Source organism: Crocodylus siamensis, chromosome 4, assembly GCF_052110815.1.
Source record: "Crocodylus siamensis isolate JL-2025a chromosome 4, ASM5211081v1, whole genome shotgun sequence".
Lineage (NCBI taxonomy): Eukaryota > Metazoa > Chordata > Crocodylia > Crocodylidae > Crocodylus > Crocodylus siamensis.
The window spans coordinates 142,338,810-142,353,559 of record NC_143398.1 but is presented as its reverse complement, the minus strand read 5'-3'; the positions used below and the strand labels follow the sequence as shown (position 1 = coordinate 142,353,559).

Genomic DNA, 14,750 nt, shown 5'->3' with positions numbered 1-14,750 from the left:
AACTGCATCCTGCTGGGGTTGGATGGTGTGGTGGTGCTGTCTGTGGTGAGGCATGTGGCAGGCCAGTAGGGGGCGCTCCTGCGTTGAGCCGCCCACCTCCCTGCGCCCGACCACCTGCCAGGCTCCGAATGCCTCCCTAGGGGCGCCTTATGTCCGGCCCGACCCCTTCCTGGCGCACATACGCTAGCCTGGGGGTAACGTCGCCGCCGCCACCCCAAGAATGGACTCACTCCCTGCTCTGTGTCCTTGGGGAAACACAGGCCTAATGTCCTACGGGTACTCGACCCAGCACAGGCACTTAGGGCACTTCCCCAAGTCCGGGGGCAAAAAGTACAGTCCCTTTAGTCCGCAGACCTAAGGGGTCTCTTAGGCATAATTTAGACCCACCCCTCAATAAGTCTCCCACACCCGTCACAAGGAAGACTTTATTGGTTACAGGGGTAGGGTGAAAATAGGGTACAAGATCGAGCAATATCCTAGAAATCCTAAAGAGCAAACAGTCTGGCTGAGGTAGCTTTTTGATCACGCATCTGAGTTACTGCCGGCTAGATATCTAATCAGATCTCGAGTAGCTTACTCACAAGCATCTTCCAAAGGCTGGTGAAGTTTCCCCTTTGGAGGCAGGAGGTTTCTAGCTTGTGAGTTTGGGGGAGAGAGCCAATTTTAGATGGTTGTGCTCCTCTGCCTCACCTCATGGCCAAAGAGACCGCCTCCTAGCCCGTCCTAACTTATATAGCCCCTATGACCTCATTCACCTGGTCCAGTGGAGGCCAGCTCCGGTTGGCTCTTCGCCAACCAATTTGAAATACATCATCTGTCACCGGGCAGATTCCAGCTCCCCAGGTAGATGCCCCTCACCCAGGTAGGTGATACCAGTCACGTAGGCGGAGGGAGCAGGTTTCCCCCCTCCCTCAGGAATGCAGCCAGCTCAGGTTACCTAAAGAGACAGGCTGAGGTGTGAATCCTCTGTGGTGGGCCTATTTTAATCTCATTGTCACAGGGCAGAGAATTTGGGGAGAAACCAAGGTGGCTTTCTGCCACAAGGCAGTCTCCAGGAAATGCCACACCTGAGCCTCCCCAGTGAGAGGCAAGGATGGAGTGCTGAATAGACTCAGCCCCCACAACTTGGTGGTTAACCCCATAGAGGGGACAAGCTAGGGGTCCAGGCACCTCACCAGATACCTGAGGCCCAAGGAGTGTAAGGCCCATGAGCACTGGTGAAGGGGTGAGGGAGTGGCCCCAGTGAGGGGGCAGAGTAGTGACCCAGTAAGGAGCAGAAAGTAAGTGAGCCCAGTGTGGGCAGAACAGTGGGCCCAGGAGGGGTACAGGGTAACTATGTGGTCCACAAGCTCAGAGAGTGGGGACAACATTTTGGACAGGCCCAAGAAGGTGGACCATATGGGAGAGAGGGCTAGCTTCTCAAGAAACTACCCAGAGAACCTCAACTGGTCCATGCTGGGCCCAGGACCATGAGAGCAAGAATGCACAGCACAAGGGACAGACAGAGCCAGTGGCCTGGAGTCCTGACTGGCCTAGAGGCGAGGCCAGGGCCTGCAAGGCCAAAGGTCCCAGAGGGGGCCACTGATGAGAGGAAAGTAGTTGGTGGGGGGGACGGGGCTTGAGGCCCAGGATGATGGTGAGGGTTAGGCCACCTGAGTAGGAAGGATCCAGGTTAGGGTCTGAACATCAGTAGAGAATATAGTGGGGCCCAGTGTGGGTCTGGAGCCATATAGTGATGCCATCTGTGAGGTATGTAACATAGTTGAGGGATGGTATGGAGCTCTGTATTGCTCTCTTGGCACTGGAACATTAATTGGGCAGCCTCCCTGTCATGATACGGCCTCCCCTGGGATGGCCATGACATCCCTAGGGTACTGTGATCATGCTGACTCCACCCTGTGGAAGACTACTAATCTCGCCTGCCACATCTTGCTGTTATAAATGATGGATTGTGAGGCTGTCCTCAAGTTGCTGCTCAGTCACAGTACTGACAGTGTCCCTGAAACCCTGTAGGCTGCTGGACCCCTTTATTGGGTCTCACACTTCGGAGGTATCTTACGATACCCACAACCCTTATGGGCTAGATGCGTGGCTCTAAAACTGCCCCTTTACCATGCCCTGAGCCTCACAGATGTTCTGTAAACATTGTCTTCAATTGCATTGAAGCCCCAGATTAATCTGGCCTCAGTAACTGCACCCTCTGGTGCTGGGGTCTGTTCACCACCCCTGTCACGGCGCCCTCTGGCACTGGGATCCCCATACTGTAGTGGGCCCCCCAATGAGGCCTCCTCATTCCCCAACAGCCTCAGTCTGATCCACCAGTCTATCAATGGTAACTAAAATATGAGCCCCTGGGCTATAACATCAGTGCTCTGTCCCTTTAAAAGAGTCACCCTTCCTCCCAGCAGTAAGTGCCTTGCCGACTAGGGTATCTGGTGTGCTCCTGAAGCCCCTTAATCCTACCAGAAGCAGAACAGGCAGTTTAGCATCTCTGGTTAGCTTCCTCTCTAAGAGCTCCTTCCCTCTTGGCTGCTGACAGAGAACTCCCTCTCTAGTCCCAGCTTGGGGGTTTATATGTGCTCAGGGCCCTGCCTCTTCCGGTCAGCTGATTTCCTGGAGGTACACACTAACTCCCTGCTGGCTACAGCATTGCACTGCTGGCTCATGTTCATACTGTGGTCAATTATTACCCTCAGGTCTTGGTGACGAGTGATGGGGGATTTTCAGTCCTGCTGCCTGATGAAAGGCAGCGGTTTCACAAGCACCCATGTCATGAGTTTTGCCTGTCAGCGGCTAGGGGTGCAGGACCCCAGAACCACCCTGCACCAATCTCCTTGACAGCTAGCAGGCCCTAGCAGCCAGGTCTGCAGTGGCTTCCCCCTGCCTCTGCCCCAAGAAAGACACAGTTGCACAAGCACCCATGGCATGAGTTTTGCCTGCCTGTGGCCACAGGTGCAAGGTCCCAAAACCCAGAATCCCCGCACCTATCTCATTGACAGCTGGCATACACGTGACATGAGTTTTGCTTTCAGGATTTTGGGGTGCAGTTTCTCCGAACCCCCTGCACCGATCTTCTTGAAACACGGCAGGCTTTGTGGCCTCAGCAGGGGCTAGCATGCCTGCAGTTTTGACCCCTCTGTGGCTTAACACATATATGTGACATGAGTTTTTCTCTCAGCACTTTGGGATGCAGTGTCTCTGAACCCCCTGTATCTATCTTTTTGAAATGTGGCACGTGTTATGCCCTCAGAATGGACTACCATTTCTGCACGTTTCATCCAAATCTGGCCAAAAATGAAGAAGTTATAGGCTGTTTCAACCTTCCCCATTATAGTCTATGGACAAAACATTGAAACAAGGTCAAAACAGCAAAACTTTTTGACAGAATGAAACGGAACAGCTGTTTCAACCCGAAACAAAAGTTGAAACAAAACACTGTTCTGTCAAAATGCTGGTCGCAATGAAACGCTTCTGTTTTGCACAGCCCTATCTGACTCCAGCATTTTCTTGGCATACCATACCTGGGCTGTAGGGGGCATGGTGCTCTGCAAATTCATACAGAAGAGACAAGGAAAGCAAATATGAGCAGGAATGCATCAGACAGGCCCAGATTTCTCACAGTGGGCATTGGGAGGGGAGCTGCCTTCAGGCTGTAGGCCACAATCATGGTCAGTGATTGACAGACCACTGACCACTCTGTTTCAGGAGAGAGGACCTCTTATCCCTTTCCCTCACAATCTGGGAATACTACTTGTCGTGTTCTGTTTCTTTTACTTTGTTCACCAGGCTAGTTGTAACATCTGCAAAGGTTCACTCTGAAAAAGGTGTTAGGGTGTTCTGCTCTGGCCACACTTCTTCAGGCAAACATAAAGGCACTTCTGCAGGCTTTGAAAATGGCCAGGGCTGACAACAGGAGGTTTTGGCAATGGACTCCTCCTTTTCCTCTCTGTTCTTGGATTCACATCCCAAGAGCACCTTTAACTCCTACTTTCATGTCTTTCCTACGCATAATGTATGTTTTGGTTTTACCATAGTCAGTTACTAAAGACCCATGATTATTCCAGTAGGGTTCTAGCTGACTACACACAATTTAATTCTTATTAACTCTATTAATTCCAACAATGTTGTGGTTTTTTTTAAGATCAGCTGAAGAATATCAATTTGGATAAGGACAAACTCCAAACTCCGCTCTAATCCCCTCAGCCTGTTCTGGAAAGTCATCCACATTTCTATGCCTTTTTTTGCCACCTTTCCTGGGTTGGCTACTCTGTATCCCGCAGTGCTGAGAGGAGCAAGGAATGCCCACCTGTTCCAGATGTAGGCCTTGAGGTTGAGGCCACAGGCGTGGTAATCACAAGACTCCCCCTCCTCCCCAGTCAAACAGAATTTCTGCTTCTATCTGGAGCAGGGAAATGCCTGAAGGACTCTACTGGGCTTGGGCCTTGCTGGACCTGTCCTCTCCACAGTCAAAGCAGCCTCCCTACAAGATGCTTTAATGCAGCAGGAAGAGGAAAACTGAAGCACCATGAGGGAGGAGTTAATATTGCCAATAAATGAAATTGTGTTCCTCATCAGCTGTTTTTGGTTTCCTTTGACATGAAGGCTTGTCCTCCCACCCTCCACTTTGGGGACCACATCTCACCACACTGGAGGTGCAAGACCTGTGGAAACAGCCCTGGGACTGGTGGGCTACCATCCTCCCAGAGGACTGGGATGTTACCTGAGCTATCCAGGTCTGTGAGGGCATAAACTGCTCCCTGTGGCATGGTCCTGAGGTGGCCTGACCTTCCCCCTCCACCCACGGCAGGCATTTCCTGCACTGGAGATGATCTTTCCTTGAACTCTAGCTGCAAAACCTGCCCACAGTGACACTGTCCTGAAGTCAGGGCCATTGGTGTGACAGAGTGCCATGCTGCCTATGCACTTAATAGATGGAAAAATATCTGGCCCCTGATTCTCCAACCTTGGATGCTGTACCAAGGAGAGAATAAAGTTTAAAACAGCATTACATATCTGATTAGCATAATTGGAACTTCAGTGGCGAGCCTGATCTTTTTTTGTTTCCTTCCTGGAGCCTGCCTGCATGCATGAGCTATGTGGAAGCCCAGTGCATCCCTCCGTGGCTGTGGAGCCCCCTGGGACCGCCTGAGCCGGGTGCCTGCGGGCAGGAGCCACCCGTGGGGGGGCCACTGCTGCCATGGAGGAAAGTATCAGCTGCACCCGCCACAGCCCAGGGACCGCTCTGCAGCCAGCAGCTCACCCTTCACTCCCTGCCACTGCAGAAGCAGGTAAGACGATGTGGGCACAACACAAGGGTTTAAAAGGCCCTAAAATGAAGTAGTGTTTTTCAAAACCCATCACTTCAATTTAGGGCCACTGTTTCATCTGCACACGCCCTTTGTAATTAAAAAATCCACATTTTCCAAATTGCTCTTCATTCTTCAATCTGTAATGGAAACCCGGTTCACTTTGAAGGCAGTCTTTGTAAATGCATAATATAAATATGTCCTCGAGTCTCTGAATAATGAAGAATCACAGCAAGAAATAACGATATGGAAGCATGAAAAGCTAGAGAAATAGATTAATTTTATTTGTTTTGAGATAACGTTCTTCAGAGAGACACACTAAGAAATGGCTGGATGGAGCGACTTCTAGCAAAGTTTTGAAAGAGCTAAATGCACATTAATCTGGCTATACAATTCGTAAGGTGGTGACAGTTAGTTGGAGGCACTTCAAGGGTTAAACATTCTCGAAGAGTGGGTATTGTGGATCTGATTTCAGGGGTAAAAACAGAAGGAACAGTTGAAACTTGACGGGAACATTTCAGGAAACATCAGAACATACTTTCTAACTGCGGTAAAGCTCTGAGACAGGAAGAGTTTGCTCAAGGGCAGAACAGAAGTCTCCTTAATGGAGCTGTTCAAAATGGTAGAGCTAAGACAAATTAGTGGAGAGCGCCGCTGAGGTCTAGGATAAACCAGCTGGGCCCGGGCTGGAACTTCCTGGGAGCAGTAGGGATCAGGTGAGGAGCTGCTGTTCCCAAAGCCTCGACTACCTGAGCTACAGGAGAGTCCGCTATGCATTAACAGCATAAAGCCTCACACAGCTGAGCGCTCTTGCCCCCACTCACTCAGAGGCAGGGTGCACATACACACCCCTCTGACAAGCCAGGAACAAGCATGCGCTGGCTTTGAGCTGGACACGTGGGGGCTACTAGACAGAAGGTGACTTAGCAGTTCTTCCCTCACAGACGCCCTTCTCCCTGCCTGGCTTGTTCAAGTGAGCAGAGCCATAGAGGGACAAAGCTGTGGGTTTGTGCAGCTGTGATCTGAGGCTGAGCAGGGACCAGCTGGTTTGCGAATAAACTGATCAGAGGCCACAGGCCAGTATGATCTGCTTTGTGATGTCCATTTCCCGCTTTGTGCTTCTGTTTTTGTCCGGTTGCTCCATCCAACCACCTCATCTTGGGCAGGGAATGAGCAGGTGGGATCCACCGGCTCAAAATACAAATTGTGCCTCACACGTTACTTTGTTGAGCTTTCACTGTAGGGGGAAAAGCAGAGGGGATGTGAGGAAGAACTGAGGAATAATTACAACAGTTACTGTGTGTCAAGGCAGCCCCCTACTTCCTGGCCTGCCTGCTGCAGTATGAAACAATAGGGGCTACGGGAGACGCAGGCGGGAGAGTTGCAGCTGCTACTTCTCTCCACTAGCAGATGTGGCATTCCCTTGTCTCACTACCCATGGGAGTATTTCCAGGCATGGCGGGTTTGCCCATGCATGACACTCTAGGGGCTACATGGAGGGGAGCCTAAGGCCCTGCTCTAGCACCACAGAGCTGATGCCAGAGGCAGGGCGGAAGTGCAGCTACACACACTTAGGGCTGCCTGCAATGTCTACAGTGCTGGCGAGAAGGGCTGGGACATCTACCACACTCAGTCCCAGCTTCTGTCTGCTAAAGGGAACCAGTGCAGGATGGCGCTAATTCCTTCACCCAGTAACCACCCCTGCCCAAGGCAGGGAACAGGCTGTGACAGAGCGGCTGCCTTGGGTCAGTGCCAGGGTGAATAGAGATCACCGTAGAGCCTGGAGGCTGAGACCTTCCCTGGGTCTCATACTTGTTCAGAAGGAGGGCCACGAAGAGCAAGCCAAGGCCAGGGACACGTCTGCCCCTTCCTGGCGCTGGCAAGCCTCCCTGCAACTGGCCGTCCCTCACACTCTGATTCCTTCACTCATGCTCAGCCTCTCCCGCTGTATCGTCTGGGGATATTTTATCTGCCCTGAGCTTGCTCAGGAGCAGGAAGCACAGATTAAGCTGGGGTCAAGGATGAAAGGCCTCAGTTCTTACACAGCCTGAGCCAGGATATCCCGTGACTGAAAGCCTAAGACAATGAGAGCCCACTTGTGAGATCTGGTACTTGGTTCTGACTGTGGAGAAACGAGCCACAGGAAACCCATCACCCTCCAGACTCGAGTGCTCTGATGAGGGCAGGGGGAGTGAACTGCCTGGAGATGAGTCCTTGCCATGCAGAGTAGGGCCAGAGGGTACTGGGTAGCAGAAAAGAAAAGGAAATGCCATGCTGTACTCTACCTGTGTAGCAGGGGGCTTCGTACTCTGCAACGGCGAATTCATCTGGAAGAGACAGGGCAGGCAAACATGAGCAAGGCTGTGTCAGTCCCACCAGGATGCTCTCAAGGGGCACGGGGAGGGCAGTTGCTTCCAGGCCCCAAAGCAAATCTGGCACTGCCGCAAGTGGGCTTGGCAGAGACTGAGGTGAGAGAAGGACCCCCGGTCCCCGGGGCACTCAGACAGCTTCATGTGTGCTCCTTGGGAGAATGGCAAAGTTACCCCAATGCCAGGTTGTGGAGAGATCTTCAGAAAGTCTGTGCTAGGTGCCCTTGCACTGCTCATGCAGGTTGCAGCCATGTTGCTCTAAGGACATAGGAAGGTAAGGTTCTTTGGGTGAACCTGGTATCTTTTATTAGACCAACTTAAATAGTGGCAACTTTTTTTCCCACTATTGAAGTTCATCTAATAAAAATATCGGTTTCACCCAAAGGACCTCGTCTGCCTTGGTCTGCTCAGACATCTGGTCTCACAGTCGTGGGGGCCTCTGTTTTTGTCACTCTGAGTTACCAGCTGAGGAGATGGAGCAGCAAGGAGGTAATGTGCCTCCCTGGAGTCCCAAACACACAGGCGAAGTCTCAGAGTGAGATCTGAAGCCAGGGTCCACCCAGATCCCCTTGTTTCTAACTCACCCGATTTGGGAATTTCTCTTTATAGTAGAAGAAGGGACTGGAGCATGAAGGCAGGTAAGGAAGATCCCTCCCACTAAATCTCTGCAGCCTCAGCCTCTTCTTCCAGGAAAAGGGAGCTGCTACTGAGAACTGGCCCAACGGCATGAGCAAAAGCCCGCTAGAGGATGCCCCACAGAGACGTTGCCTGCACAGTGCAAACCAGTTCCGTTTGTGGCCTAGTGTAGTGGCAGGTCCATTCCTGGCTAGAGGGCGGGAAAAGGGTATGGGTTTTCCCTCTGATCCTCCAGGGACGGTCGCTAAGCAGGTGCTTTTAATGCGAGGAGCCCAAAGACTTTCTCCTTTCTTGGAAGGCACCAAACAAAGGTGGAGGGAAAAGGGAAGGATGATGGAGCAAACAAGGCCCAAAGCAGATGCAGTATCCCAGTGGGCTCCCGATGAGACTCTTGGAGTGGCCACTGCCTTCCCTCTGACAGCGCCTGGGCAGCTCACGTGGCGTGAGGCTCTGCACTCACCTTCCTCATAATAGTCGTAGACCTCCACTTGTGCCTGCTTCAGGTGCTGCACTTGGATCTCCCGTTCCACCGCAAAGAAGAAACTCAGAGTCACATTGTCCAGCTAAGGAAGAAGAGTGACCAAGCCTTCAGAGATGGCTCTCAGCCTGCTACACTCCTCACTCCCCATCTCTCCATCATCCAGGAGTGGTGGGGAGGGGTATTAAGGTGATGTCCCCGCACCCTCCCTGGTGGCACGACTGGAGCAGAGCCTGGTGGAGCCCATGTGGGCGTGAGGGTGGGGGCAGATGTGGGCTGTCAGCTTTGTCCTTAGGGCTCCCTGCCCTACAGCCCTTCCCCCAGAAGTCCCGTGCTAGCTGCACCACCGTGGCGAGGTGCCCCCTGCCCTCCTGGCATCAGCGAGGGGACAACTCTGCACCTCAGCTAGCCGCCACTGTCGGGAGAGCAGAGGGTTCCTTGCTGTGGCAGTGCAGCCAATGAGGGGCTCCCATGGGCAGGGCAACAGGGTGGAGAGCCCCAAGGCTGCGGCAGACAGCCCACATCCACTCCTACCCCACTCATATCTGGGCGGGGCGTGTGCCCCCATACTCCTCTCCCTGCAAGTGTGCGCAGAAGCAGGCAGTGGCCCCCGCATCTCCTGGATGAGCCACCTGTGGCTCTGTCTCACTTCCCACCCCAACCCCAGGCATCACCATGGCTGGGCAGAGCCCCCAGGTCCAGCCCCAGGCTCACTCCCTCCTTCACTGCGAGGACCTCCATCTTCCCCTGCCCCATAGACTTATCTGCAGGCAGCTGGAAGAGCTGCTCTCCACCACTACCGGGGACTCTTTTCCTGGCCACTTGCATGTGTGCACATGCACACATGAATGTATCACCCCCCTGCACCCCACTTCCCCTCGCCGCTTGAAGGCTGGAACTCTGACATCCTGCAAGGGGAGACCCACCATTTCCCATGTGTTTCTGCAGTGAATGGAAAACTCAGATCCCTGCACGATACTGGGAATCCAGGACAAGTGCTGTCCCTGAGTCATGAAGACCGAAGCCGGGACCTTCATCTCGGGGTCTGCCCTACCCTGCAGGGGTGTCCCAGACACTGGGCAGCAGCAAGGGGATAGTTGGACAGGCTTCAGGCTCCTGGGTGGAGCAGGTGCTGGTGTGATAGCAGTGACCCTCCCTGCCCACCTCAACCTCAGGGCATGCTCACCTTCTCCAGGTACACGAGCACATGGTTAGCAGTCAAATCTGTGCGCTTGATACGAGGAAAGAGTCTTGGGAGCTGCAGATGGGAAGAAGCGGGATGTTACAGAGCTGAATGGAACCTCATCAGGCCTCTTCCCTTCATCCCCCAACCTCTCCCCCCGCCTCCTCTCCAAGGTCCTTCACAGCAGCCCAGAGCCTGGGGAGAGTAGGAGGTTGGTTTTAAGGGCATTGGCTAAGTTGGGGCATAAGCCCCATGTGCTTAGTGGTGGGAGGTGGGAAAGGTCCCATACTGAAACCCTTTGATGATGTTTGACATCAGCTCAGTCTCTGGCAGCTCTCCTAAGGGTCTGGCGAGTGTTGTTTTCAGAGCCTTCATTGGCCCCCTGGAGAAGCCTCTGGGGGCTCCGTGGCTCAGGGTCTTTCTTTGAACTAACAGGGCCTGCAGGCAGCATTCCCTCTAAGCTGCGTGGTGTGTGCGGCCGCGCAGGCGCACTTGGCAGTGCGGCATCAGTGCACCTGTGCGGCCGCGCACACCACACAGCTTAGAGGAAACACTGCCTGCAAGAGGCTCTAGGACTATAATTGTAGAGTTGAGCTGGGGCTAGGCACAGGGAACGTCTTTCCCATTTTTGGAAAGTCAGTGAGTCCCCAGGTAGACCTCACATCAGGCCCACCATGATTTGTCAGGATGGGCACTCTAGGCCAGGACAGGATGCAGGAGGGGATGCAGGCCAGGTCTGGGAAAAGCAGAGGTGAAGCTCAGGAATCATGTGGTGGCCTAAAAGCCCAGCAGGCACCGGGGGACTGAAACTAGAGAAGACACCAGGAAGTCAGCTGTCTGTGCCCTGCCAAAACAAGGGGTGGCATCACTGCTTGACTGGGGAAAGAGACCCCTTGGTTGGGGTTGGAGGTCAGGAAGTCTGGGTGCCCTCCAAGCTGGGATGAGGTTAGGGAGAATATAGAGGATGGGCTCCCACCTGCTTCACTGATGCTTTCAATGGAGCGAACCCAGACAGCATCTTAACATCAACGATCGCCATGTTGGAAGAGAGGCGTTTCCCGGTGTAACTGAGTAACCAGAGAGCAAAAGGGGCAGGGTTTAATGCACTTTATGCCAAAGCTAAAGAACCTCCACCCTGACCCGAAGACCCTCCTTCCTTCCCGCTCCCTGGCTCCTAGCTCTGCCAGTATTTTTCAGCCTTCCTGCTATCCCAGCCCTGGACAGCCCTGGGCCCCTCAGCCCTGCCTTGGGAAAGGTTTAGATCTCTTGATATTGCCTGGTGCACCAGCCTTTCCTTTCCATACAGCATTTGGCAGAGGGGTGCAATTTTCCTCATGAGTTAAATAGTTTTAATCAGGTTGAGGCTATTCTGAAGTTAATTTGTAAACTACTGATAATTCAGTTTTACACTGAAACTCATACTGACCTAAAACTGTACATGCTTTTTTTTTTCTAAAATGCAACTAACTGCTACAGTGTCTTGCTTGAACTTTACAGAAGTGCTATAGGCAAAATCAAAGTAATGGAAACGAAGACCTTGATCATAGGTAGGATCTACCTAAGCAGGTTGGTAGTTGACTCTCGCCTGGGTGAGTAACACTAACTGGCAGCGTCAGAGGCTAAAACTATTTTTTTATTAAAAGCATTTCCCTTCATGGCCTGAAAATCTGAGTTCTTTTCAAAAAAACCTACTCCATTGTTAACAACACGAAGGTACTACTTTCATAGCTTTCCTAACATTAATGTGAGTGTTTGCATACAGGCAAGCCCACATTTCCAGAACAAAGAGCCTGAAGTTAGGCTGCTGCGAAGCCTATGTAGACACCTCCAGGAACCAAACTGCAAGACGCACCTAAATGATTTCGGAGTCCCTTTGTTTCAAACTGTAAACCCTTCTCAGAGGATAAGGAGCATCTCAGTGTTCTGGATTCAGGCTAGGTGAGGATGGGGAAGTGGAGAGGGGAACTGGCTGGAGAAAGGGTGCATCTGCTTATCAGTTTTAGGAGTGTGCTTGTCTCAGAATAAGATGGTGCACACGGCTCTGGACAGTTCCTTTTCAGCACAGAGGAGTCTTTTTAATCATGAAACATTTCTGGGGAGAAAAGTCTCTCTCTAAAGTTTGCAGCTGTACTGAAAGATAGGAAACATGAAGAGAGTGACATGGGCCCCGCTCACCCACCTTTGCCAAAGTCAGAAATGCCTCTGTTGTCCCCCTGTTGCACTCCAGGCCCCTGACTCCAGGGCGCTTGAGTGGAGCTGCAAGGGGGTGTTGTCCCCTCGCCCCACCCCACAACTAGGGTGGCCCCTGAGTGGCATTTCAAGGCTTGGCACATGGGAGCATGAGAGGATGAGTGGCTTGTGCTGGAGTTCATCCTCACTCGGGCTTACCAGGCAAACAACTGCTTTGCAACATAAGATTCTACAAAGTCAGCAAGAAGAAAACGTGAAAAAGGGAGGTTTGATTTAAAGCAAAAACCAATTTTGATCATGAAAGTATCATGATTTAAAAAGAGACAAAAAACCTTATCAAGCAGACCAAGTGACTCCCCTCTTGACCTCACTGGACCACAACAGCCTGTGCTGGTGTTTACCTGACATTGATGGCGATGTCAAAGGTCCTCTGGGCCTTGGGGCTGTCACATGTCTCAGGGATCGTGTGTACATGCAGCTGGAAAGGTGCCTCCTCTGGCTTGGGGTACACATTGTACCTCAGACTTGTCTACAAGAGAAGAAATAGCCGGGCAGAGGTGAGGGGGCATCTTCCCTTGGCCCTTCTTCCTCCCCTGCCATGTCCCCACCTTTCCCTCCCACTCTTCTTTATTTCTTGTTCCCTCCCGCTCTCTCCCCATTTCCCAGCTATCCTGCTCATACCTCTTTCCTATTTTCTCCTCTTCTCCCCCATTTGTTTTTCCTCTGCTTTCCTTCCCACCATCTCACTCCACCTCCCATGGGAATGAGGTGCTTCTATCCACTCCCGGGATGACGTCTGCCTCTCCCCCTGCCCCTGGGGATCCTCACCTGTGTGTAGACGCATCCGTCCCCAGTCACCGCCATGGTGTACTTCCCGGGCACCTCGGGCAGTGTCATCCGCTGGAGCAGCAGGCGGTTTGCATGATCCACGTGGAACTGGTGCTGGACGCCCTTTTCAGTTTCCAGGGTCACTGTGGTAGCTCCATCATCTTTGGCATAGGTAAGGCCCCCGTAGAGGGCCAGGGCTTGGAGCGCCACCACTGTGTCCTGCAAGACATGAAAAGAGAGCAGGTATTCACAGGGATGAGCGAGCCACCTTTCTAGGCCTGGAGTCCCCGCTCATCTACTTCACCTACTCGTAGCGCCCTGAGCCGGGCACTCGAACCTCCTCAGAACGGGGTGCAGAAGGGAGATGAACAAGCCAGCTCTTGCTATTTCCCTACTGCCCCCAAAGGACATTCATCCTGCTCCTTATGGGGCTCTGGTACCGCCACAAAGAGGGGGTAAGGCTGGTGGAAGCAGTCAACCCTGCTCTCCTGAAGGTCCATGATGAAGCGACAGCTTAGGACACAAAGATGAAATGAAATGCAAGCCATCATCCATGCACCTCCACACAAGGTCCATGTCTACAGGAGATGCTGACTGCGCAGCAGTGTCATGTGGCAGGAAGCATGACGTGATGCTACTGCACAGTAGTCAGAAGCTACTGCACAGCCAGCATCACGAAACAGCCACTCCCCGGCACGACTGCACAGTAACTCCAGTTTGGACTTGTTTCTATAAGTATTAAATGACTGTGCAGTAACGAGTGCAGTGAGCACCTCACGCAGACGTGGCCGAGACTCACCATATGTCCCCGTGGGTTGAGCAAACTAGGGGGATGGTGGAACATGGGTTAGCGACTTGTGTTTTCTAGAGGACACTCCCCGAAATACAGCCCTCCCAACAGTGACATTGGCTACAAACCCACTGTAGTACGGTGATTTTGTTTTTCGCTATCAAGAATGTCTCCACAAGAGAGTCTGTCTGCCAGGGACTGGTCACTGCATTCCTCTGCAGGGGACTCCCTTCTTCTCCTGCCCTCGTCTAACTGGATGGGACTGGTGGTGGTGAGCAATGGGACAATGCTTACAAAAGATCAGCGAACCTCTTCTGCTGTAAGTACACGGTAGTATCAGAGAGTCTCCAGCCTTATTAGCTTCCAGAGCTAATGGAGGGGGCGGGTATAGGTCTGTGGGGGCTTGAGGTCTGTGCGTATGTGGGGGAGTGTGGGGGTGTGTGGGGAGGTTTGTAGAGGGTGGATAGGTGTGTGGGTGTGGTGTGAGGGAGCATGTGGGTGTATGTGGATATGTGGGGTGTGGGTGGGTATGGAGTTTGTGGGGGACTGTGTATGGGGGAAGGGTGGCTGGGCTGTGAGGGGGTGTGGGTGTGGAGGTCTTCATGTATGGCAGTGCAAGGGGGGTGTGGGTGCATGTGTATGGTGGGGGTGCTTGTGGGACTCACCCCACAAACAAACACACACTCTCCCTCTTCCTTCCTCATTGCGCGCGCACGCACACACACACTGTGCTTCACTCACTACACACACACATGCACACATACTGAATGCTTCACTCACTATACACACAGACTGTGCTTTGCTCACTACACACACACACTTTGCGCTTCCCCCACTATACACACACATTCAATCTCTCTCCTTCCCTCATTGCTCTGTCTCTTGTCTCCCCCCCTCATTGCACAGACACACACACACACACACACACCCCTCCTGCTCCTGGCCCTGGGGTACCCACCCGGCCCCTGTG

At 52.7% G+C, this 14,750-nt stretch overlaps 1 protein-coding gene across 1 annotated transcript in view; it reads right to left on the bottom strand.

The window, feature by feature from the left end:
- Positions 1 to 5,569: 5,569 nt before the first annotated feature.
- The window catches only part of A2M (alpha-2-macroglobulin), a 57,450-nt gene continuing 48,269 nt past the window's right edge, over positions 5,570 to 14,750 (bottom strand). Inside the window, exons 30-36 of the mRNA XM_090043982.1 lie at positions 12,991 to 13,209; positions 12,564 to 12,691; positions 10,949 to 11,039; positions 9,976 to 10,047; positions 8,772 to 8,874; positions 7,592 to 7,633; positions 5,570 to 6,543 (exon numbers count right to left, since the gene is read on the bottom strand). Coding sequence (XP_089900108.1) covers positions 6,518 to 6,543; positions 7,592 to 7,633; positions 8,772 to 8,874; positions 9,976 to 10,047; positions 10,949 to 11,039; positions 12,564 to 12,691; positions 12,991 to 13,209 — 681 coding nt within the window. The 3' untranslated portion in view covers positions 5,570 to 6,517. The remainder of the gene's footprint in view (positions 6,544 to 7,591; positions 7,634 to 8,771; positions 8,875 to 9,975; positions 10,048 to 10,948; positions 11,040 to 12,563; positions 12,692 to 12,990; positions 13,210 to 14,750) is intronic.